Source organism: Nicotiana tabacum, chromosome 20 (genome assembly GCF_000715075.1).
Source record: "Nicotiana tabacum cultivar K326 chromosome 20, ASM71507v2, whole genome shotgun sequence".
NCBI lineage: Eukaryota > Viridiplantae > Streptophyta > Magnoliopsida > Solanales > Solanaceae > Nicotiana > Nicotiana tabacum.
In genome coordinates, this window is record NC_134099.1 from 158,342,964 (window position 1) to 158,368,152 (window position 25,189).

The 25,189-nt window shown below is 39.0% G+C and overlaps 1 protein-coding gene across 1 annotated transcript; it reads left to right on the forward strand.

The window, feature by feature from the left end:
• The first annotated feature begins 16,373 nt into the window (after positions 1-16,373).
• LOC107811850 (uncharacterized) lies at positions 16,374-24,185 on the forward strand. The gene is made up of 12 exons (XM_016636845.2): positions 16,374-16,753; positions 18,326-18,473; positions 19,190-19,285; positions 20,011-20,087; positions 20,883-20,965; positions 21,181-21,241; positions 21,424-21,491; positions 21,582-21,663; positions 22,361-22,444; positions 22,539-22,616; positions 23,076-23,195; positions 23,826-24,185. The coding sequence occupies exons 1-12, from the start codon at positions 16,586-16,588 to the stop codon at positions 24,000-24,002; spliced, it is 1,242 nt and encodes a 413-aa protein (XP_016492331.1). The 5' UTR covers positions 16,374-16,585; the 3' UTR covers positions 24,003-24,185.
• The last annotated feature ends 1,004 nt before the right edge of the window (positions 24,186-25,189 follow it).

The following is a 25,189-nucleotide window of genomic DNA, read 5'->3' on the forward strand; positions in this document are numbered from 1 at the left end:
ATTGTGGAATTCAAGAAGCCTTGTTATTCCACATGTCCCCCACGCTTCATTTTTTGGGACAAGCACATGGGGAACATTTGTGGAATCCAAGAAGTCTTGAAATCCACTATGTCCCCCACGCTTCATTTTTGGGAAAAGCACATGGGGAACATTTGTGGAATCCAAGAAGTCTTGGAATCCCCCATGTCCCCCATGCCACATTTTTGAAAATAATAATAAATAAAAAAGAGCATTGGAAAATTCAAAAAGATTTTGTATGCTGTCATCATTTTCCACAAATTAGAAAATCGTGAAAAGATGAGAAAATGGCAGTGTAGAGATATAACTACTTATTCTTAGAAGGAAAAAACCAATGTCCAAGTAGTATCGAAACTCTGCCGAAATTTTGAGAAAATGAAAAAATGCCTTATTAGTTTGTTATATTAAAAGTAAAGGAAAAATAGAGGGAAAAAAAATCATCATTGTTCCGTCGTGTTTTTTTTAAAAAAAAAATATAGAAAAGAAAATAGTTTGTTTTGCAAAAAATAAAAATAAAAATAGTCGGGCGTTGAACGTGATTTTATTATTTGCTCCAAAATAAATATATGTATAAGCAAAAAAAAAATCAAAAGACGAAAATATTTTGATTCTTCTTTAAAAATTCAAAATTCAAAAAAAAATATTTTTTTAAGCATTTCTTTTATTAAAGGTAAAAATTCCAAAAAAAAAACATTTTCTTTTTCTTTAGAATAAGAAAAAAAATGAAAAAAAAAGGAATGTTTTATGTTTTACGTTAGTTAGTTTGTTATGAATGAAAAATAATAGTTTGTTTGTTTGCTATAAAAAAAAGAATAGAAAATGGAAAAGGGTCTTCTCAAAAATAGTTTATTCGCCCGAACTACGCGGGTTTGATTCTCACCGGATGTGAGATACGTAGGCAACCCTCATCGGGTCCAACCCCACGTTTTGCTAAAAAGCCAAAAACAAATAAATAATAATAAAAAACAAAAAACAAATAATATGTCAAATTTTAATTTTGTTATAAATAAGTCAGGTGATGTTGTTTTGTCATAAATAGCCGAATGTTCTCGAAAGGGACGCCGGAAGGCTGACTTTGCATAAACAGACACCTTTGGGTCATTTTTTAAGACTTGGTCCAGTTGACCCCCACAGCCTAAAAATCTTCGTCCCCGAGGCGTTGAAATGCCGTGTTTGCAATATTGACTTTTCTAATTTGAAAAACGATAAAAAAAAAAGTTATAAATAAGTCAGGTGATGCTGTTTTGTCATAAATAGTCAAATGTTCCCGAAAGAGACGCCGGAAGGCTGATTTGGCATAAACAGCCACCTTTGGTTCATTTTGAGATGTGGACCCACACAACCTTAAAAATCTTCGTCCCCAAGGCGCTGAAGGGCCGTGTTTGCAACACCGGGTTTTTATTGCAATTTGAAAAGAAAAAAAAACAAAGAGTCAGCGGTCAGGTGAATACCGTTTGGATTTTGGTCAAAATAAGCCGAGCCAGCTTCGGCCGCGTCTTAAACCGTTCTTGCCGAAATAGCCTTAGAGTATCTTTGAGTTGTCGAAAGGTTATTTTCATAAAAGAACGGACAAGTTTGTAAAGTGTCATAAAATAATCCTCCCTGGCCCTAAATTCATGTGGAATTTGGAAGGGGCCACGTTTGCAAAATAACCATTTGGTTGCATTTGTCGAACAGAGGAAAGGAACTGGCCGTTTGTTTTGAGTTTGTAATTCTTTGATTAGAGTATGCAAGTTATTTGATTTTCGAGGCCGTTTGTTGTCTTTTGTAAAAAAGTCTGTTAGTATGGTTAGTTTTTAAACTTTTGCAATCAAGTTTGTTTTAATTTGAAAGTTGGAAATTCCAAAAAAAAATGTGCTTATTATTGTTTATCTTTTATTGGTCCGAACTACGCACGGTCTGATTCATGCGGGGACATGATACGTAGGCAATCTCCATAAGATTCGACCACCACTAAATAAAAATAAAAAATAATAATAATAATAATAAAAAGAATAAATAAATAAAGGAAAGTGTGGGAAATTTTCGGAGGGGCACAATTGTATCTCTGATATATGATTGTCTGTCAAATGCCCTAACACTAGCGTTGATGGCTTCCCTTTGCTGTGTTCATATATAGAAAAGTGGTTGGTTGTGGTAGCTCTTCCCTGCAAAGCAAAATCAAAGGACAATGGCTCAGAACTGCAGAACCGAGTGGGTCGGTATCGATGACCGACAACAATTGGTCGAACGGAATAACGGGTTGGTAGAGGAAGTGAAAATGCTGAGACAACATGTGGCAGATATGTATCAGGCATGGATAACTGGAAAAGCACCACCCCCTCCACCGCCAAGCCTCTTGAACTCTGTCATTTCCCAAGCACCCAACACCATAACAGAAGATCCCCCATACTCTCCATCTCAACCCACTTATGGCAGCTTTCCCAGCTACCCGAGTAGCTCCATCACTCCTCAATGCTTCTCCGCTCCCCAACACCACTTCTTTCCCCGCCATACTTCACTTTCCAGGCACCCGGCTCCACAAAATGCCTACCCACCTACACAAGCCTACCAAAATCCACCTGGATCAGGTTTCCGGCCCTGTCAACATGCAAGAATGAAGAGGCTATTGAAACGAGGAGAGACTCTCACCCCTATCGGAGTATCTTATGCCAGTCTGTTTGAAAGGCTAAGGCATGCTGGCTCGATTGAGCCACTCCCCACATGTACTCTAAATCCACTTGCAAGGAGCTTTGATCCGGCAGCGCGATGCGCCTACCACTCCAATGTCATAGGGCACAACATTGATAGCTGTCATAGTTGGAGAAGGGAAGTAGAGAAAATGATCCGAGAAGGGCGGGTTGTGATTAATAACAGTGACATGGAGCACTCGAACCCCCTCGAGAACTTGCCGACGGAGGTTGATGAGATTGAAGCTGGTAATGGTCTCGGCAGTATTGATGCAAAGCTCAGTGGCTAAAATGCCAATTTTGATAAAGTGGGAGGACGTTTCGTTCCTTGGTCAGCAAGAGAGAAGCTTGTGGTGGCTCATTTTGTTGTCATTTCTGTTGTTCAGATTATTAGGGTTATAAGTCGGATGTTGTCTTGTCCAGTTTGTTTTAGGATTTTGTTCTGGATTGTTTTGTTTGTTTTGTTATTTAAACCATTTCACCGGTAGTCTAATACAAAATCCGGTCTTTTATTATTTCCATTCATCTTTTTGTTTAGTCCTTTTATCATTTTTGTTCAATGCCGATTCTAGGGACATGACATGCGCACCCAGTTTGGGCCTAGTCTTAAAAGTTAATCATAAAACCCTGGGAAGGTGATCAAAGCATTTAAAGGAAATAAGAACGGGTTGAGATTATTTGGAGCCCGAGTCATGTGGAACTGGGGCAAGTTAAACACAAAGAAAACCGTTAAAAGCAAAGATTTGCCAAATTGGCATGAGGGTCGTTCATAATAATGAGAATGAGAGTGTCGCCCAACGGTGCTTTAGAAGTGACAAATGAACAAACAGATGTTGAATATAACTGTTAAGTCCAGCACCATCAGAAAAGGCTACGAATTTAAATTGTGTTGTTTGCACTTGGCATGTTTTGAAGACTGGAATGACGAAGGCATTTTGTTCTGCTACCCAAACACTTTTATCCTTCGTTACCCCTTTTGAGCCTTATTTATTTTCTTTCATACCCCTCGTTCGGAATCAGTAGCAACTAAAGAAAAATCAACAAAACGACAAAATAAAAATGAAAAAAGAAGGAAAGAAAAATGATGAAAAAAAGCAAGAAGAAAAAAAGCAAAAGAAAAAGAAAACAAAGATAAGAAATGAGTGAAAAGAAAGTCACAAGAAAAAAAGAGGAATTGGGAACTACGTTTGACCTGATTCCTCAAAGAGGATACGTAGGCGCTTCACGGCTCGGTCATGGTTTTGAAAAATAAAAAAAAATAATTAAAATATCCCCAAGCAAGAAACTGGGGCAAAGGTTGCGTTTGTTGTAAATAAATCTAATTCCGAAGGTTGTAACTAATAACCCAAAAATTAATGCATTTTTTGAGCCTTTAATACCCTTTCTTTCTAGCCCTATCCAAAAACCCACATTACGGTCCAAAGAAAGACCTTCCGATTAGTCTTCAAAAGATGCCAAGTCAGACAAATGAAGAGTCTTACCGGCGAATCTAACGTTCTGTTCCACAGCAGAAAAGACTCTAATCTCCAGCAGAGGGAGTCATATCGGCAACACTCCAAATCCCCAGTTGGAAAGTGATACAAATGAGAGAGTCTTATTGGTGAAAACCTTCACAGGCACCGTAAGGCGATGAAAGCTGAGAGAAAACCAAAATGAGAGAGGCTTGATAGTGAAAACTCTTCGGGCACTACAAGTCGAATAAGATTTAGAATCAGATGGGGAATCGCCAATTGAAGATCTTGAAAGATGATTGACGGTAGAGGATAGGCCACATACGCATGTCATGGCCATTAGAGTCGGTATATGTGTTTGATAGATTCTTATTTATAGTTTCTTTTGTTAAAAGGTCGTCTTTTTCCCTTTGTCCTTTTATTCTGTTCCCTTTGTATCTTTTACCTTTCATAGAAAAATCCCCAATAGAGTCTGCTTGGTCAGAACAAGTGTGAATTGACTTCAAAATAGGCCATCAGCTTCCAAAATGGGATCTGACTAGTACATCCAAGTGGTATAGTCAGCAGGGAACAAACGCGAGGCCAGTGTCAAAAAGATATCCCCAGCAAAATGGAATTGACAGAAGGATTGACAAGTGTCAAGAGGGATACCATTGCCTTTATCAAAAGTTATAAACCTCAAGGCCAAGGCCCATGAACAAAGCAAGGAAAGAAGTGTGCATGATTTGGGGAAATTCATGCTAGATTAAAAGGTCGGGGAAATGCCAGTTTCCGAGCTATGCCACGAAAGAAGAGGGATATCCCCAGCAGGAAGGGATTATCCCCAGCACATAATATCATCCCCAACAAGTTGTGGAGCACAGAGCAAGGAAGAGAGAAAGGGAAAGCCATCCCAGTAGGAGTATCACAACCAACCACCGCGTTTTAAACTAACAAAATTTTGTTTGATTTGAAGCAGGTAACGGAAATGGCATTGATGCCAGAACTGCATGCCACAAGGGATATTATCAAACTAGGGCAGAAAATTTTCCTTCCATTTAGAAAAATTTTCTGGAAGTCAGGTACCCCCAGCTGATAACATTTTATCCCCCAGCAGGTAAGTAATTAATCCCCAGCAAGTGTTGAGGTAAGACATTTTCAAGCCTTAAGGATATTTTGGGTTCATCCGCCCTCGAATAGGATATTTTGGGTTCATCCGCCCTCGAATAGGATATTTTGGGTTCATCCGCCCTCGAATAGGATATTTCGGGTTCATCCGCCCTCGAATAGGATATTTGGGGTTCATCCGCCCTCGAATATGATATTTTGGGTTCATCCGCCCTCGAATAGGATATTTTGGGTTCATCCGCCCTCGAATAGGATATTTTGGGTTCATCCGCCCTCGAATAGGATATTTTGGGTTCATCCGCCCTCGAATAGGATATTTTGGGTTCATCCGCCCTCGAATAGGATATTTCGGGTTCATCCGCCCTCGAATAGGATATGTCGGGTTCATCCGCCCTCGAATAGGATATTTTGGGTTCATCCGCCCTCGAATAGGATATTTTGGGTTCATTCGCCCTCGAATAGGATATTTTGGGTTCATCCGCCCTCGAATAGGATATTTTGGGTTCATCCGCCCTCGAATAGGATATTTTGGGTTCATCCGCCCTCGAATAGGATATTTTGGGTTCATCCGCCCTCGAATAGGATATTTTGGGTTCATCCGCCCTCAAACAGGATATTTTGGGTTCATCCGCCCTCAAATAGGATATGTTGGGTTCATCCGCCCTCAAATAGGATGTCATTTTCAAAATTATTGATGAAGACAGGCACCCACCTGAATAACGAGAGGAATACATTTCTGTCTTTTCATTTTGTTCTAGGTCACCCACCAGTATAATGCGGGAATACATTTCTGTCTTTTCATTTCTGTTCTAGGTCACCCACCAGTATAATGCGGGCATATCATTTCTGTCTTTTCATTTCTGTTCTAGGTCACCCACCAGTATAATGCGGGCATATCATTTTTCATGTCTTTACTGACAGGCGCCCACCTGAATAACGAGAGGTAAGACATTTTCAAGTCTTAAGGATATTTTGGGTTCATCCGCCCTCGAATAGGATATTTTGGGTTCATCCGCCCTCGAATAGGATATTTTGGGTTCATCCGCCCTCGAATAGGATATTTTGGGTTCATCCGCCCTCGAATAGGATATTTTGGGTTCATCCGCCCTCGAATAGGATATTTTGGGTTCATCCGCCCTCGAATAGGATTCTATTTTTAAAGTTGTTGTCCATGCCAGGCGCCCACCTGTATAACGAGAGGAATACTTTCAGTCTTTAAATTTCTTACCAGGCGCCCACCTGTATAACGAGAGGAATACATTTCAGTCTTTAAATTTCTTGACAGGCGCCCACCTGAATAACGAGAGGAATACTTTTGTCTGTGCATTTCATATTTTAGGCGCCCACCTGTATAACAAGGGAATACATTTTGTGTCTTTACCATTAGGCGCCCACCTGTATAACAAGGGAATACATTCCACGTCTTTACCCATAGGAGATGCATTTCCTCCTAAGTTTATTTCACCAATAGGAGGCGCACTTCCTAAAAAAGTTTCACCGATAGGAGACGCACTTCCTAAGTTAAGTTTTACCAATAGGAGACGCACTTCCTAGATCCATTACGCCAATAGGAGACGCACTTCCTAAGAATTTTCACCAATAGGAGATGCACTTCCTAAGAACAGTTTTTACCATAGGAGACGCACTTCCTAAATTCATTTTACCCAATAGGAGACGCACTTCCTAAGTCAGTTTCACCTAAGGAGACGCACTTCCTAAGTCAGTTTCACCAATAGGAGACGCACTTCCTAAGATAAGTTTCACCAGTAGGAGACGCACTTCCTAAGCAAGTTTCACCAGTAGGAGACGCACTTCCTAAGCAAGTTTTACCAGTAGGAGACGCACTTCCTAAGCAAGTTTCGCCAATAGGAGACGCACTTCCTAAGTTTAGTTTCACCAAGAGGAGACGCACTTCCTAAGTTCATTCTACCCATAGGAGATGCACTTCCTAAGTTAATTTCACCAATAGGAGACGCACTTCCTAAGGAGACGCACTTCCTAAGTATAGTTGTACCCAACAGGAGACGCACTTCCTAAGTATAGTTGTACCCATAGGAGACGCACTTCCTAAGTAAGTTTTACCAATAGGAGACGCACTTCCTAAGTTTAGTTTTTCCCAATAGGAGACGCACTTCCTAAGTTTAGTTTTTCCCAATAGGAGACGCACTTCCTAAAGTTCAGTTTAACCATAGGAGACGCACTTCCTAAGTTCAGTTTTACCATAGGAGACGCACTTCCTAAGTTCAGTTTTACCATAGGAGACGCACTTCCTAAGTTCAGTTCTACCAATAGGAGACGCACTTCCTAAGATAAGTTCTACCAGTAGGAGACGCACTTCTTAAGTTAAGTTTTACCAATAGGAGACACACTTCCTAAAAATAATTTCACCAATAGGAGACGCACTTCCTAAAAAAATAATTTCACCAATAGGAGACGCACTTCCTGAGGAGACGCACTTCCTAAGATAAGTTTCACCAGTAGGAGACGCACTTCCTAAGTTCAGTTTCACCAACAGGAGACACACTTCCTAAGTTCAGTTGTACCAATAGGAGACGCACTTCCTAAGAAGTTTCACCAATAGGAGACGCACTTCCTAAGTTAAGTTTCACCGATAGGAGACGCACTTCCTAAGTTAAGTTTTACCAATAGGAGACGCACTTCCTAGATCCATTGTACCAATAGGAGACGCACTTCCTAAGAAGTTTCACCAATAGGAGACGCACTTCCTAAGAATAGTTGTACCAATAGGAGACGCACTTCCTAAATTCAGTTTTACCATAGGAGACGCACTTCCTAAGTTCAGTTTATCATAGGAGACGCACTTCCTAAGTTCAGTTTTACCATAGGAGACGCACTTCCTAAGTTCAGTTCTACCAATAGGAGACGCACTTCCTAAGTTTATTGTACCCAATAGGAGACGCACTTCCTAAGTTCAGTTTTACCATAGGAGACGCACTTCCTAAAGTTCAGTTTTACCATAGGAGACGCACTTCCTAAGTTCAGTTTTACCATAGGAGACGCACTTCCTAAGTTCAGTTCTACCAATAGGAGACGCACTTCCTAAGTTCAGTTTTACCATAGGAGACGCACTTCCTAAAGTTCAGTTTTACCATAGGAGACACACTTCCTAAGTTCAGTTTTACCATAGGAGACGCACTTCCTAAGTTCAGTTTTACCATAGGAGACGCACTTCCTAAGTTCAGTTCTACCAATAGGAGACACACTTCCTAAGATAAGTTTCACCAAGAGGAGACGCACATCCTAAGTTTAGTTTCACCAATAGGAGACGCACTTCCTAAGGAGACGCACATCCTAAGTTAAATTTCACCAATAGGAGACGCACTTCCTAAGTAAGTTTTACCGATAGGAGACGCACTTCCTAAGGACAGTTTTTCCCAATAGGAGACGCACTTCCTAAGTTTATTGTATCCAATAGGAGACGCACTTCCTTAAGTTTAGTTTTGCCCATAGGAGACGCACTTCCTAAGTTTACTTTTACCCCATAGGAGACGCACTTCCTAAATTAAGATTTCACGCATAGGAGACGCACTTCCTAAATTAAGATTTCATTCATAGGAGACGCACTTCCTAGTTCAAAATCATTAAGGTTTCGCCCATAGGAGACGCACTTCCTAAGACTATTTTACCCCTAGGAGACACACTTCCTAAGTTTAATTCCATGCACAGGAAACGCACTTCCTGAATTAAGTTTTCATTATTAGGAGACACACTTCCTAGTCTGGTTCGCTCAGGTTATACTTTTGCTTTAGGAGACGCACTCCCTAGTTTGGCTTTTAGATTATATTTTATTTCAGGAGACGCACTTTCGGAATCGATATTTCGCCCTTAGGAGATGCACTTCTTAGTCTGATTCATTTTAAGTTCGACCATAGGAGACACAATTCCTAGTCCAGTTTTTGAAGTTTACCCGTAGGAGACGCACTTCCTAATTGAGGTCTTTCAAGTTTTTTAGGAGACGCACTTCCTAAATCGAAATTTTATTCATAGGAGACGCACTTCCTAGTTCTAGTCACTGAAGTTTGCACCCTTAGGAGACGCACTTCCTAGTTTAGCTCATTCCGATTCAACCATAGAAGAAGCACTTTCTAGTTTGAGTCATCGAGGTTTTAGCAGACGCATTTGCTAGCAAGAGTTTTGGTTTTACTCGTAGGAGATGCACATCCTAGCCTAGTCTTTAGTTTACTCTCATCATTGCATCAGTAGTGTAAGTGAGTTACAATTTTGCTAACGACTCACAAATCTTCCCAGTACAAATTGGGTTAGGAAATTTTGTTTGTTTTGTTTGTTTGGTTGTCAGGGACCCGCCGGTAGAACAGAGGTTGTTGCATGTCGAAGATCGAAGAAGTCAGGAGTCCACCTGTAGAACAGAGGAACATTCTTCAAGATCAAGCAGTGACCCACTGGAAAGCAGAAGGTTATAACAGAAATCCCCAGCATTCAATCCAAGTTAGAAATAGTAGAAGCACGCCTCAAGAATGCAAGTCAACAGTCTGGGATGATCAACAGAAGCTGGTCACAAAAAACAAAAACAAGAAGGAAAAAAGAGAAAAAAAAAGAAAAAGAAAAAGAACCCAAATTACGGAAGTGGAGAACAGATGTGGTCTGCTCAAGAACTAACACCTACAACTAGCAAGTCAAGGTTCAAATCCAAAGTCTGTATGAAGCACCATTCAAGACTCAAGATCAAGTTTCAGAAGACTTAGAGATAGAAATCCTTGTAACTAGTAGCTGATAGGTTTAGTTAGTCTTTTTCAGTTATCATTTTTTTGTTGTAATGACAGGACCGCGGACCGGAACCTCAACGGAACGGCACCTCGATCGGCTCTTCACCTCGGTACACTTTACCATCTCTCTCATTCCCGAACTACACGTGGCCTGATTCCTATATAACCAAGGATATGTAGGCAGCTCAGATACCAAGGCTCGGTCACATTCCCTCCCTTCCCTTAGTATAGTCCGTCCAAGTAATGGTCGGGTCAAAAACATGTCTTGTCGTTCTTTGTCGGAAAACTCTTCGTGTTTCCAGTCAAAGAGGGGCAACTGTAAGCACGTGATTTTTGACCCTCCCCGAGAATTTTCACATCTTTAGCATGAATATGTGAAATTGGGTCTAATATAGCTATTTTAACTATTTTACTTTATTTCGTTGCAAAAAGAAAATTACAAAAATATATATATAAATTTTAGCTTATGTATTTCTCATAAACTTGAAAAAATACAAAAAATTGCACTTTATTTTGGTACTTTATATAAATTCGAAAATTACAAAAAAAACTATATAGTTCTATTAATGTTTTATAGTCATTTTAATTTTGAAAAATATAAAAATATATTACTTTATATTTTATTTTTGTATAAAAACGAAAACTACAAAAAAATAGTTTTATTAATATTTTTGTATAAAAACGAAAATTACAAAAAATAGTTTTATTAATATTTTGTAGCTACTTTAAATCTTGAAAAATATTTAAAAAAGATATAGTTTTGTTTAAATACTAGTCTTATTTTTGGTAGTTATTTTGCTTACATAGGACTAGTTAAGCAACGTGTTCCTATTTCTCGGGTCCGGGCAAAAGAATAATATTCGGATTCAAACTACCCGGTTTTAGGCCTAATTTTCGGACCTAGCCCATAATAATCCGAGTCCACCACACATGAGGGGACACGCGTGGGGAACACGGACGGAATCCCATACACGGGGAACCCCACCACGCGTGGGGACATAAGTCTCGAACCCCACCACGCGTGGGGCTCATTTTTCTGGGCAAACCCATTACAAAACACGGACAGGGGGGGTTTTAAAAGTGGGGACTGGAAAATATTTGCCAGATTCATCTTCTTCTTCTTAAAAAAGAAGAGGAGAAACCCTACTGTGAGAAAAGCAAAAACCAGTCCAAGAAAAACCTCACCCAAACCACCCCGTCTCACCACCTCCGTCAACAACCAAACAGGCCCGTCGACCACTGTCCAAACGAACGCCGGAAAACACGACCATTCCTCCTCCTCCGAGATCCGTCAAACCAGTCCGGCGATCCTCCATTAAACCCGGCATCCGCTGTTCATCGTCTTCCTCCTCTTCCTGAAGAAAACCTAGGAAAAACCCTAGCGACCATAACCCAAAACCACCAGCTCCCTCATCGTCGTCACTATCCCGTCGCCACTGCCCCCTACTCCCTCGCGCCCCGACGCCATAACCACCAACCTTCGACGAAAATCCACCAGCTCCTCCCGTCGTCAACCCGTCACTGCCATCGTCGTCACTACCCAGCGACCATACCCTACTCCCCCACGTCCAAGCAAACCCACCCTCGCACCCCGGCAACGAACCACGACCACCATCAACAAAGCCCGCCATCAGCTCCCTCCATAAAACCACTGCCCAAACCACCACCCAAACACCACCACCGCAGCTTTCTGCCTCCTCCATGATCATCGTCAACAAACCACCCAAAAACCCTACGAGCCCCTACTACCTCTCGTCCAAACAACACCACTAAATACCACCCCCGTCAACCATCGTCCACTGCCCAAACGACCCCACGCATTCCTGAAGCGAACCAGTAATCCCGCCATCAAACAGGCCTGTCATTAACCCCCCCTCGCGTCGACCTTACTGCTGTCGACGTTGTTCCATCTTTCGCGAGCAGTTGTGGTTTGCTGCGATCCTGCCTTGCCGAGTTTTCTGTTTTCCGTCGAGGTCCGGTACGTCGAGGTGTTTGTCCGAGGTTTCATCATTGTTCCTCGTCGAGCGAGGTCCTGTTCGAGTTCCGTAGGAAGCACTGTTTGTTGTTCTAGGATTGTCGAAGTTCGAAGGTTGGTGTTCTTCGTCCTTTGTTTCATTTCATTCGTTTTGCATATTATGGTTCAAGGCAAAAAATGAGAATATTCGATATTTATGAATGTCAACAATGCAATGTTTTGTTGTTGTGTTAAAAATGTTTATTCTATGTTTAGTTACTGCATGCTTAAAGTAAAGGTGAGCATATGAACGAGGTTATTTTATTTTTCATTTTTACCATGGATATCATTACCTGTTAGAATCGTTGTTTTTTTTTGTTTAACCTCGGATGATTTCATTGGTAGAAAATCGTAGTTGCCTTAAGTTTGCCCTTAAATAAATAAAAAACGAGACTAGCTTCGCCAAATAAAAATGTACAGATTGCGAAGCCCTCACAAAATATATGTCTTAAATACTTAGATTCCGGGACGGGCCGTTTAGCAAATTTCACGGTCCTACCCCAAAATAATAATGCGCTAGTTGCTTTAGGCGCGCCTTTAATAATGTTATCTCCCTAAACTCGGGTGCACATTTATGTGACCCAAATCTAAATCTCAACGGAGTCGAAATGTGTCTTTAATCACGGGTACATTGATTGTGACGTGGTTGGAGATGCATTTCCATGACGTTGCAAATTCCTTTTAAAAAATAAGAATGAGATGAGCCTCGCCAAATAAAAATACAAAATTGCGGGGCCCTCAGTAAATACTTGTTTTCAATTACTTAGAATTCAGGAAGGCCGCTTAGCGAATTTCGTGGCCTTCCCAAAATAATAACACGATAGTCTCTCTAGGCACGTGTTTAATAATCTACTTTCTTAAACTTGGGTGTGCATTTCATGCGACCCAAATCCAAATCCCAAAACGTCAAATAAAATATGTTCCGGATTGTGGGTGCATTTCATGTGACGCAGTCCAAAGACATATTTTTTAAGCGATGTTCACATTCCTAAAAATAATAATAATAAAGCGGTAAAAGATAAAATTTGCACATGATTCATAATTGTATTTAAAATCAGATAAATAAGCTGAATATAACAGTTGAGCGACCGTGCTAGAACCACGAAACTCGGGAATGCCTAACACCTTCTCCCGGGTTAACAGAATTCCTTATCCGGATTTCTGGTACGCAGACTGTAATATGGAGTCATTCTTTTCCTCGATTCGGGATTAAAATTGGTGACTTGGGACACCCTAAAACTCCCAAGTGGCGACTCTGAAATAAATAAACAAATCCCGTTTCGATTGTCCTTTAATTGGAAAAACTCCCCTGCGCCCTCTCGGGTGCGGAAAAAGGAGGTGTGACAGTAAGCGTACCACAACACAATATCAAACAGCAAGAATGCCCTTAGGCCATCATAAATCATCACAATCAATCCCCGACTTAGCTCACCTTGTCTCGCCATCTGTGCAAATAATAATATAATAAGTGCCCGCCTTGTTTCGGCACACGTGCATCATAATGTTTCCACCTTGTCTCGCCACATGAGCAACCCACATATATACATCCTGCCTTGTCATGCCACATGTGCCAATATAAGTGTGTAATAGTAGCACGACAGAAACCTCGTGCACCCCCAATAACAACAACCGCATGGCAGAAATCTCGTGCATTACAATAACAACAACCACCGCACGGTAGAAACCTCGTGCCTTACAATAACAAGTACAATGGCAACAAATACAAGAGGCGGCAAGTAAATCAACTCAAGAACTGTAAATCACAAAGAAACGATAGAACCAATTCACAAGGAATAGCCACAGAAAATAATACTGGCATAAAGGGGATAATTCAACAAGGGAAGACTAACATGTAGCAACGACCCCGCAACATACGAGTCACGAACAAGTAAATCAACACGAGTCAAGTAGTCCCAAATAAAGGCAAGTCAACAAAGATATTGATTATCTAAACTCCTTTTAAGGTTGGACAATTTCAAAGATAATCGACAACTCAATTAAGAAAAGAAATTTTTTGCTTCACTTAAGACTAAACAATTTCAGGAGGGATAATAATAATTCTCAATAAGACAAGTAGCTATGAAGAGATAGCATGACAATAGGAGATGCGAAATCCTTCAATTAAATCAAATAGGAGTCAATTAGGCAGTAAGAGTAAATCATGAATCAATTAATTCCAATTAAGCATGTGGAGATGGAACTAGTAAATAGGAAACTCAATCATGTCAAAAACGCATTCATACACAGTGAATATAAAGACCTAAGAACCCTAAAGGACCAACTTTCCGCAAATAAGCCCGAACACGCACTCGTCACCCCGCGTACACGAACTACAATCAACATAGAAGACTCAAATCCTAAGGGAAAATCCCCCATACAAGGTTAGGCAAGATACTTACCTTAACGGAGTTAGGTCGATATTCCAAAATAGTATCCTCACATGAATTGACCTCCGAACGACTCCAATCTTTCTTGAGCTTTCCTTACCTTACTACAATATTCCGGAAATTCTAGCAACTTCAATCTATTTAGAAACATAACAAAAGTGAACCATAATTAGGAAGATATTCGTGTGTTCACCTCATTGAGGCATTTCCTCAAACACTATGTGTGCACATTTGACTTTATCTATTTACCATAGAATTAGTTCATCCAACCACCACAATTTACCAACAATTCATCCCACCATTATTCTTTAACAAATTTATACTCCTAACATCACATGTGTGATCAACCATTCACACCCAACCGACAAAAATTTCATCAAATAATAAATTTTCAATCTCTACAATGGGTATTCATTTAAATTGAGAATTTATGGTTTCCAATCACCATACTATGAGTTCCAATACTTGATTCATACTCATAATTTCATAATAACTCAATATATGTAAGCCTAAGGATGAAAGATTACCTCTTGTAGACCAAATCTTGAAAGACAACTTTTGGGGGTGTTCTTGAGATTTTGAAGAAATCCAATCAAAATCATGTTGTAATTAGTGATTGAGAAGTGAAATCACCATAAAAACACACTTAAAAACTCACCTTATGTGTGTATTTGAAGCCTTGACCGGATGGGTGATGGAGAGGATGCCCTAATCTTGAAAAAATGACTTAAATCCTCTCCTTTCCTGTCCTTAGGGGTATTTAGAGGTTTGATACGCGCGCGACTGCGCTCAGGCCGCGCTAACAAGGCAGAATACTTTCAGATATGCGCGGCCGTGCAGGCCGCGCTCCAGCGGCGCTACCTAAGACGCTATCGATGAAAGGGACATGAAAACGGTCATAACTTTCTGAATACACCTCCAAATGACGAACGGTTTGATGTGTCAGAAACTAGACTCAAAGAGCTTTAATTTGATAGGTTGTGAATCATACAACACCTTATATAAATGTAGATATGCTCGTCCCAAGTGAGGTATTGTGCGTACTCACAACTTTAGTCTATTATGAAATTTTCCAACTTGGCTTAGACTTAGTCATCTCCTTAGACCCCAAATCACTTATAATATGCCTTGTACACTTGCTATCATATCCAATTCGTATCCATCATGGTAATAGACCTCTTTCATATATAAAATAATATAATTAGAACACGTCAACTTTCTTTTTTTCGCCAAAATGCGCTGAATTGTCCTATAGACTTCCAAATCCAAATTCGGACATACGTCCAAGTCCGAAATCACCATACGAAGCTATTGACATCATTAACATTCCATTTCTGGGTCGTTTGCTCAAAAGTCAACTCTCCGGTCAACTCTTTCCATTTGAGCTTCAAAAATAAGATTCTGTTTTTCTTTAAATTAAACTCCGAATCTTACGAAAACCAAACTCAACCACACATGCGGATCATGATGCATATTACGAAGCTTCTCGAGGTCTTAAGCCGCTGGATGGAATGATAATTCTTAAAACGACAAGTTGGGTCGTTTCACTAGTGCTTTCAAAATATGTACAATGTGGGCTAGATCGAGTAAAACTTAAAAATATGAGACATTTTTTATTATGATGTGAAGTCGTGTGCATTTTTTTGTAATTCTTTCTAGAATAAACTGCAACATTACTAAGAAAGATAGGATACGAAATATAAATATTATATAAAAAATAAGATAAAAGATAAAATATAATTATTTAATACTAATAAGAAAGGGCAAAATGGGAGAAAAAACAAGGTAGCTCTACCATCACACCAAATTAAATATTCCGTAAAGTAGCACTTTTCGTAACTATGAATTTAACAATACGATATAATAAAATCTATGTAACAATAAAAAAAATTGTATTTAAACTAGTAATAGGATACAATACAAAACAACCATCCAAACAAGGTGTCCGTTAACTAGTTAATACTACAATTTTGGAAAACAAAGCGGCGTTTCTACTTTCTCCCAATCCAAAACAAATTTACCCAAACCCAATTCTTCACCTCACATAAAACCAAAAAATAGAATAAAACCTAACAAGCAAAACGAAAGAAATAGAAGAAAACCCCATTCAAGTTGAATCAGAGAGAGCAAATTGAGATATAAAGATCTCGTTTTTATCAAATTTCAATTCAGTTCAATTCAATTATCAGTGGCAATGTCAGGTGTATCACTGAAGTGTGGTGATTGTGGAACTCTCTTCAAATCTGTAGAAGAAGCACAAGAACACGCCGAAGTTACTTCTCATGCTAACTTCAGTGAGTCCACCGAAGCTGTTCTTAATCTCGTCTGCACCGCTTGTGGCAAACCTTGCCGCTCCAAAACGGTATTTTTTTATATCCCCTTTTATTGATTATATGTAGAGACCGATCCATGATTTTAAGTCATTAGATGTGGAATACAGAATAGGCTTTTTAACGATTTAATATAGCCGATTGCTGGATCCTATCTAGTTTGAGATTGAGGAGTAGTTATTGTAGGTGTAGAGGGGTTCCAGAATTTGATGTTTATGGGTTCCTACAACGGCGTCAAGTTAATATATAATAATAGCTGGGTTCATAGTCGAATTTTATATTTATTGGATTTTTTAATGCAAACACATGGTCTACGCACTACTGGGTTCTCGTGAGCTCTGCCCATTTAGTCATAGTTTTTAATAACAGTAGTGTCCGGGACAACTTGCAACTATTTCATTGAGTACCTGCTACTTCCCTTTGTACGAGCTAATTGTGCCCACCAAGGCTTAGGCAAATGAGAAGAATTCACTTAATGTTTTTTGCCTCCTGAGATTTGAACCTAAAAACCTTATGGTTTCCTCCCACTTTATTGACCACTAAGCTACACCATTGGATGCAAAAAACACTATGCTTAATATAATAAAGGTTCCGGTCATAGCAGTGGCAAAGCCAAGAATTTATACAAGGGGATTTTAAAATGTCTCAATGGGGACAATATTTTCAATAGCGCATTTAAAGTACTCTCAAGCCCTGAAGCTCAAAAAATCTTGGGGAGGGCGCTTCGCGTCGCTTAAGTTGCGCTTCAGTGTAGGCAAGGTACTAGGCATGTGCACCCATTGCCATGAGTTCTATCTTGAATTGAGCGGTACTAAACAACAAATATAATCGCAAATATGTGTATTATGTTTCAGTTTTAAAAACTATGAATGAATTTGTTAATCTTTTCTTAAATTACATATGTAATTTTATTTTTTTCCATCGTTGCGCCTTTTTTTTTATTTACTGAAGCCCACACTTAAATTGCACTTTGCGCTCAAAGCCCCAATAGACATGGAGCGCTTTTTAGAGTTTTTCGTCTGTGGCAACACTGAATTGGAATTTGAACCTATGACCTAAAGCAATTGTTGAACCCCCTTTGTCACTTTACTAGAACTTGCTCTTGTGTCTAGGGGATTCAACTACTTATACATAACAGAAAAGACTAGTTTTTGCCCTATTTGCACAGTATAATTTTTCAATGAAGGAGATTCACTAAAACCCCTTTCCTTCAAGCTAGCTCCACCCCTAGTCAAAAGTAGCGAGTATCAGCTGTGGTAAGATTTGTTCCCCCCATGGCTCCCACGGCTTTGATGCAACTTGGTGAACCAAGTCTAGTAGTTTTCGAGAAGGATAGAGGGGCACACTCATCCACCGAGTCTTGGAGCTGAAAACGATGAATTCTCACTTATAAAGAGAAAAAAAATAAAAGGTTGGATCCGCCCATGTGTTCAGTAGTATATATATTGCTATTCGTGTGAATTTGGGTGGAGATAGTTTTCTGGAAATTGAAATATTCAGCCTAATACACTTAAAATTTCTGATTGGAATATGAACATATTATTTAACTGTTGATGTAGCTGAATGATATAGCTTTTTGTGATTTTTTTTTTAAATATTTGAAGGAGAGTGATTTGCACAAGAAGAGAACTGGGCACACAGAGTTTACGGACAAGACTGCAGAGGCAGTGAAGCCAATCAGCTTGGAGGCGCCAAAGGCAAAGGCTGATGATGATGAAGACATGGCAGAGGGTGGTGATGACAGTGGTACTGGTAAGCATGAAGCTCGTAATTCATCGTGGTTGCGTTTTTTGGTTGTTTAAGTTACAATGTTGTTGTTAGATAACTTTATTTATTACTTATGAGATTTGCTAATTGGGTGAGGCTTATGAGCAAAGTAAAGGCGTTTCTTTTCCTCCTTTAATTGTTTATGGGGAAAGCTATTTGTAGTAGAACTTAAATGATGTACCTTAAATAGTTCACGGGGGATTTAGGAGAGGGTTAATTCTTTTTTGTGAAATACATATGACGGAATTAAGATTATTTACTGAAATGACTGCTTCCCTTTGAAAAGAATGTTCTTTTTTCAGCAGCTTCACCTTATGAGTTAGTTTAGAGGAAGAAAATACCCTTGGACTGTCAATATAGTGAACCAAAGAGATAGAAGTACCGCGGACTTTTGGGAGAAATTACAACATCTAGACAAGTTGGGATGGAGGGGTGTTCTCATTTGTTTAACACTTTTATTCATCTTGCAAGCTCTTTATGTAGATCTAGAATTTGCAATTTGAAGGTGCTTATCATCCAACTCTTCTTTTTTGTTTTCGTTTTTTAATAAGGGTGCTTATCATCCAAATCTAATTGAGAAGACTATGAAACACAAAGATTGCAGCTAAATATTTGGTCAAATGAGGCACAGGCATCTGAGTAGTTCTTTATTTTTATTGTTTATACGTGGGTACATGGTACTAATATACTCCTTTTTCTAGAAATGGTTGTTCCTGAAGTAGACCAAAATTTGCTATCAGAACTCGAGACAATGGGGTTTCCCAAAGCTAGGGCTATCCGTGCACTTCACTTTTCTGGTGAGTACTTTTGTAAAATCTTCATCATTATGATTGTTTCTACATCTATTCAAAGATGAGAAAAGGTCACATTTGCAAAAAAACAAATCATGCATGAGTTCATGTGGGTAATTCTAGCAGAAAGAAAGAATGTATATTATGAACATGAATGGGCCAGGCCTGCTCTTCCTCTCCCCCCCTCCCCCTGAAGATCTGAGGATGGATCTTTCTCACTTGTTGTAAATGTGTTTTTAATTTGTGGCATCATCTCTTGAAGGTTTATCCTTTTAGTTTGCTCCTTGTTTTTCCTTCCACCGGTGTTTGGCAGTCTGACAAAATTAAATCTTGGAATGCAAGTGATAATTTCTGCGTTTCAGGGTGTGATAAGTTCTCTTGCATTTCTTGACTGGCCAATACGTGAACCACAAAGCTTCAATACTAAATTAAATACCAACTGCACAACTGGCATAAGATTAGTGTGCAGTCCTTATCAAAAGATTAATGTGTAGTCCATGGAGTGTCTTCCTTGAATGGAATGCATGTTTTCATACCCTTCTTCAATTCCTATATCCTGTATCAATACTACTATAAAGCTTACTTTTTCAACATTTCCTTGTCTACTTTAACCAATCTTGTATGATGTCAATCTCCCAATTCCGTGTGCATGCTATTGACCACCTTGTTGTCTATGTGTGTTTCTTCTCTGTTTCATTTTTATAAATTAAGGCATCTGATACTCTTCCCAGGCAATGCCAGCTTGGAGGCTGCTGTAAATTGGGTTGTAGAGCATGAAAGTGACCCGGACATTGATGAAACACCACTGGTATGGAAATTTCGGATTCCTGCATTTATTTGCTTAATTCACTTACTATTTCTATTTTGTGATTGCTGTTTCCTTGCGAGATCCATAAAGATGTACGGCATTTATGATCTATTAACAGGAAGTTGTACTCAGTAATGTGAATTCTGTGGCTGAGTGCATGGGGAACATGTTAAAAGACACCTTAGTTCATAGATTATAAGGGTATGAGGCCAGCTAGGACATTACAGTTAGGAGGATGATTGGAGATGGTCCAATCCATGCTCGACCAGGCCTAGGAAAATTAAAAAAGTAGTTTGCATTTTGCTGATTATTAGGTAACACCCAGAAAGTTTTTACACCAAAACAACACACTTTAGCCTCTGAATCTCTTTTTTCCCCTTTTTCTCTAGTAAGTTTCCGAGCTTTCTAAATACTGAGTAGGAATTATTTTGTAAATTAAGTGTCTCTTATTATGAGAAGGCCAATGCGTTTCTTGGTGTTCCAGTGAAATATATGTTTGTTATATCTTGCTGCAATGTATAAGCATTTCTACGGAAGAATCTCTTAAGAATGTTTTGTATAGAAGATTTTGTGTCATTTGTGGAAAACCATGTTCTGTTGTAGTGTTGTGAGATTTTCTGTTTTTTGGGGTATACTCCTTGTATACGTGCACGCTTTTTGCCCCTTTTAAATGAAATTTATTACTTTATAAAAACAAAAGTTTGTCAATGAAGTTGTTAGTGTTTGTTTTATTTTTTATTCTATCTTCAAACTTATCCTGCTTCGATAATGCAATGATTATTAAAATTTACCTAGGTACCTGCCAGTGCCAAGAAAGCTGAGGCTCCAAAGCCTTCTCTTACTCCAGAGGAAATAAAGAAGAAACAAGAAGAGTTGAGGTAAATTATTGCTGGTAAATTGTTCTCTGCAATTTTTGAGTAACAGGACATTGTTTTTGGACTAGTATGTGGTTTAATTTCTGAGATATTGTTAGTTTAGTCTCTTAAATTATTTCATTTGCTCTGTTCGTTGTGAATCAGAGTAGTTTTTAATAATGCTTCTTTTAGCTTACAGATGCATGTTCATAATTTTCTAATCTTTCAATGACTTCTAGGGAGCGTGCTCGTAAAAAGAAAGAAGAGGAAGAGAGACAAAGGGAAAGAGAGAGAGAAAAGGTAACTCTTGATTTGGATTTCTACGTTAATTTGCATGAGTGGAGGTCAATTGAATATTATTTCTGAATTACGTTTGAAACTAGTGATGGTTGAGTGGTTCCATTCTTAGTTACCTGCATTATCTGTCTAGACTTGTAATCTAGTCAAATAGGTCAGTAAGATTGTTTTGTCTTCTGCTTCAGGAAAGAATTAGAATTGGTAAGGAACTCCTGGAAGCTAAACGGATGGAAGAAGAGAATGAAAGAAAACGGTAAGCATTGAACTTTGTTACTCTTTCTGTTTTTACTCCCAGTGATGTCTGCTCATATAATTGTTTTTTTTTCGCTTTGATGTGTTATAGCATAATAGCATTGCGCAAGGCCGAAAAAGCGGAAGAACAACGAGCTAGGGAGAAAATTCGTCAGAAACTGGAAGAGGATAAGGTCGAAACTCCAACCTGTCATGAAACTTTTTATTCATCCCTTCTACATCTAGCTTGCTTGATGGAACTTGTCAATTTATTAATGTCTAAAACATGTCTTTGTCAATATGTTTGATGATACTTAAAAAACAGTATTTGTTAATATCTATCTTGCCACCTACTCTTTGCTTGACAGCCTAGAACGTTTAGAAGTTTGAATAATTGTAGTCATATGGTTTGACAAAAACTCTTAGTGTCGATGGTTCTAGGCTAATGAGCTTATCTGTTCTCCTGTTGATATTTCTATGAACATACTGTAGTGTAGAGAGCTTTTTCTGCCAACTACTAAGTATCCCATTGATATTCTACTGGCATTCAGAGGGTGAAGTTGTAACTCATGTTGATAATTTGCTGTCAGCTTCTTATTGGTGTACTCTGGATGAGATGTGCATCATTTTGCATCTTTAAACACTGTTGCGACCTGTGATTGTGATTTGACCAGGTTAAGGGCTGTTAAAATATAATGTGAAATCATAAGGTCCTGGCTATTTCTACTTCAGCCAAAACACGTCTAAGCAAATTGACAAGTTTGTGCAATCCTCACAACATATACCTGCTCCAAATTATACCTGACCATCTGTATCACTTAAGTGCAATCCTCAACTTACTTACCTGCTGCCATTTTTGTCATGTTGAAACAATTGTGTTTACTTTCACAGGCCGAAAGAAGAAGGAAACTCGGTTTGCCAGCAGAAGATCCTGCTCCCGCCAAACCTTCTACACCTGTTGTGGAGGAAAAGAAGGTGTTTATTTATGCAATAGCTGCTCTGTTTACGGTTTTGTCCCACATGGACATATCTGGTCCAACTCAAACTTAATTGGATGTATTTTTGGTAGATCACATTGCCTGTCAGACCAGCTACAAAGGCAGAGCGGATGAGGGAGTGCCTGAGAACACTTAAACAGACCCACAAGGTAATCATTCAGTTGTTTTCGGGGCCCTTAGAGTACGTTCTTGCAGGTTTGAGCTTTGGAATTGAGAGTGGTTAAAGGTGGACCAGCCTACTTTATTTAAAGAACAAAGTGATCTTACGTGCCCTTCCACCCTCTTTTTCAAACTCAAAAGAGTAGAAAGCAAAGGACATCAGAGTCTTAATTAGCCATTCAGGTTAAATTGTTCTTTTCACAAGACATAAGTTAATGAATTTCGAAAACAAGGATAGAATGGATCCTTCTTTTTTTTTTCTTTCTTATATTGCATTACAATAGGAAGCTTTTTCTTTTGAAAGGTAATTAACAAACACTCCCTAGGAACTGAGTAGCCCATGATTGACATTCTACATTCCTTTGGTGGGTTTTACACATGAATGAGATGTCATTCTAACTTCATCATTGGTGAACTGATTCTTTGTACATTTTCCTCTTATGGTCCAGGATGATGAGGCCAAAGTCAAGACCGCTTTCAACACACTGCTAACTTATGCAAAGAATGTCGCAACAAATCCCAATGAGGAGAAATATCGCAAAATTAGACTTAGCAATGCTGCTTTTCAGGTGAAATGTCATTAAGGAACTAGTTATGCCTTTTATGTTCTTTAATTACTTCTGAATTGACTCCTCCATTCTTTTACAAGAGAAAGCTCCTTTAATCCTTGCTTTTATAACCTTGTTAGAGGGTTAACTTCATTCCATTTCTGAAAATAGGTGGCGGGATGAGTTTCATGTACTTGATTCATTGCTTAGTTGATTATTTTTGCTTGCCAAAATGCAGATTATTTAAGACCCTCACCTCCAATTCTTTGTCAACAGTATACTAATCCCCGATTTCTTAAAAATTTCTTTTTCTCCCCTATTTGTGGAAGAAGGAAAAAAAACTTTTCCTCTCATTTTTTTAGTTTCTGGGGTGTGTGTTTGGGGGGGGGGGGGGAGGTTTTATACCTTTTTCCACCTAGTTCTTAGTCTCAGGCTTAAGAAGGTGGTCTGGAGCTTGTGAAACTGATGATTGTTGCAACAGTATTCAGATTCTTATAGTCAGATATAATGTGTTATCTCAGCCAAGTTGAGTCATATCAAACCTATGATTCTTGTAACAAAATTCTAGTCCTTTAATTTGATACGGTAGATCATCTATGCAAGTAGAACTAACACACCCACCTCTTTTGGCATATTGTTTGTGTTTTACAGGATAGAATCGGCAAGCTGCAAGGAGGCATTGAGTTTCTTGAGCACTGTGGATTTGAGAAAATTGAAGGGGGTGAATTCTTGTACCTGCCAAGAGAAAAGGTGGACATGGCAGTTCTTAATACTGCTGGGACTGAGCTGAACAATGCCATTAAAAATCCCTTCTTTGGAGTCCTCTAATCTTATAATACATTAGTTAAGGCAAATAGTGAAGAATGCTTTGTCCAACTCTTCCTCCCTTTGTTTATTCAAGGTACCTTAGTTATATAGACGGAAACTGTAAAAGCTACTATGAGGTTGATAGATGGATGTTCCTTTTTGAACTATTTTTTTATTTATCTATAAGTTGAAGGATTATGTTCATTTTGAAACTTGACGTCCTTTTTTGCATGACTAAGATAACAATGGATGTAGGGGTGGGTACTTTGGTATTCGGTATATCAATTATGCATTACCAAATACCATACCAAAGTAGTTCGGTACGGTTCGGTATTTTCTTGTTCGGTATGGTTTCGGTATCGTGGCGTCCCTATCTAATGTGACAAGCAGTGGCACTGGCCACTGGTGATTCGGTGAAGGAGTGGCAATTTGCATACCAGATTCGGTAAATAAATACCTCAAATACATACGAAGCATACAAAATTAGAATATCACATGTCCATGGGAGGTTATTCTGATTCACACAAGACAAAACTATGTACTGGGAATGAGATATAAAAATCTTTGAACCATTGTTCTGTTTGGTAGCTTCAGCTTCATATTGCTTCTCAAAAATGGTCGACAATATGAAAAAAGGCTGCAAGACTCGATGCTTTCTGTGAAATCATGGACAAACAGAGAACAATGTGAAGTTGATTAAGGGAGATTTGCCATTATATTCTAGAAATCATGGACAAACATCTCATTCCATAAGGAGAAGCTACTGCCTTTTATTACAAAAATTAAGACTAATGTTTAACAATCCATTCTAACTGTTCGGTATTTCGATATACCGGAATATCGAAACCTCAATATCGAGAACCGTATCGAAATATCGAATAACCGAAAAATTGATACAACAGACTCGAAAACGGAACCCTTTCTCTAGCGGCCTCTTGGCTTCTTTCTTTACAATCAGTCCAGGCCAGTAGCTGCTCCTGGCTTTCGGACAGCTAGAGCACCGACAGATAAAGCGAAGAGTCCATAAGGAGAAGAGCCAATAGTTCGATCTGGTTCGGAATTCGATTTTTCGAATTTTATACCTACCCTGTATTTTGTTTGTTTTTTTAACTAAAAACTTCTACAGGAGAAAAGTTAGTGGGGGTATGCGGAACGCAGGATGAGAAGTTGAGAACTGATTGAATATTTGAATCAATTCTTTATGTTGA

Excerpts from the sequence above, each read along its gene's own strand:
- LOC107811850 (XM_016636845.2), top strand. The coding sequence starts at position 16,586 with ATGTCAGGTGTATCACTGAAGTGTGGTGATTGTGGAACTCTCTTCAAA. Across the intron at positions 16,754-18,325 it reads AACCTTGCCGCTCCAAAACG|GAGAGTGATTTGCACAAGAA; the intron begins GTATTTTTTTAT and ends AAATATTTGAAG. Across the intron at positions 18,474-19,189 it reads TGGTGATGACAGTGGTACTG|AAATGGTTGTTCCTGAAGTA; the intron begins GTAAGCATGAAG and ends TCCTTTTTCTAG.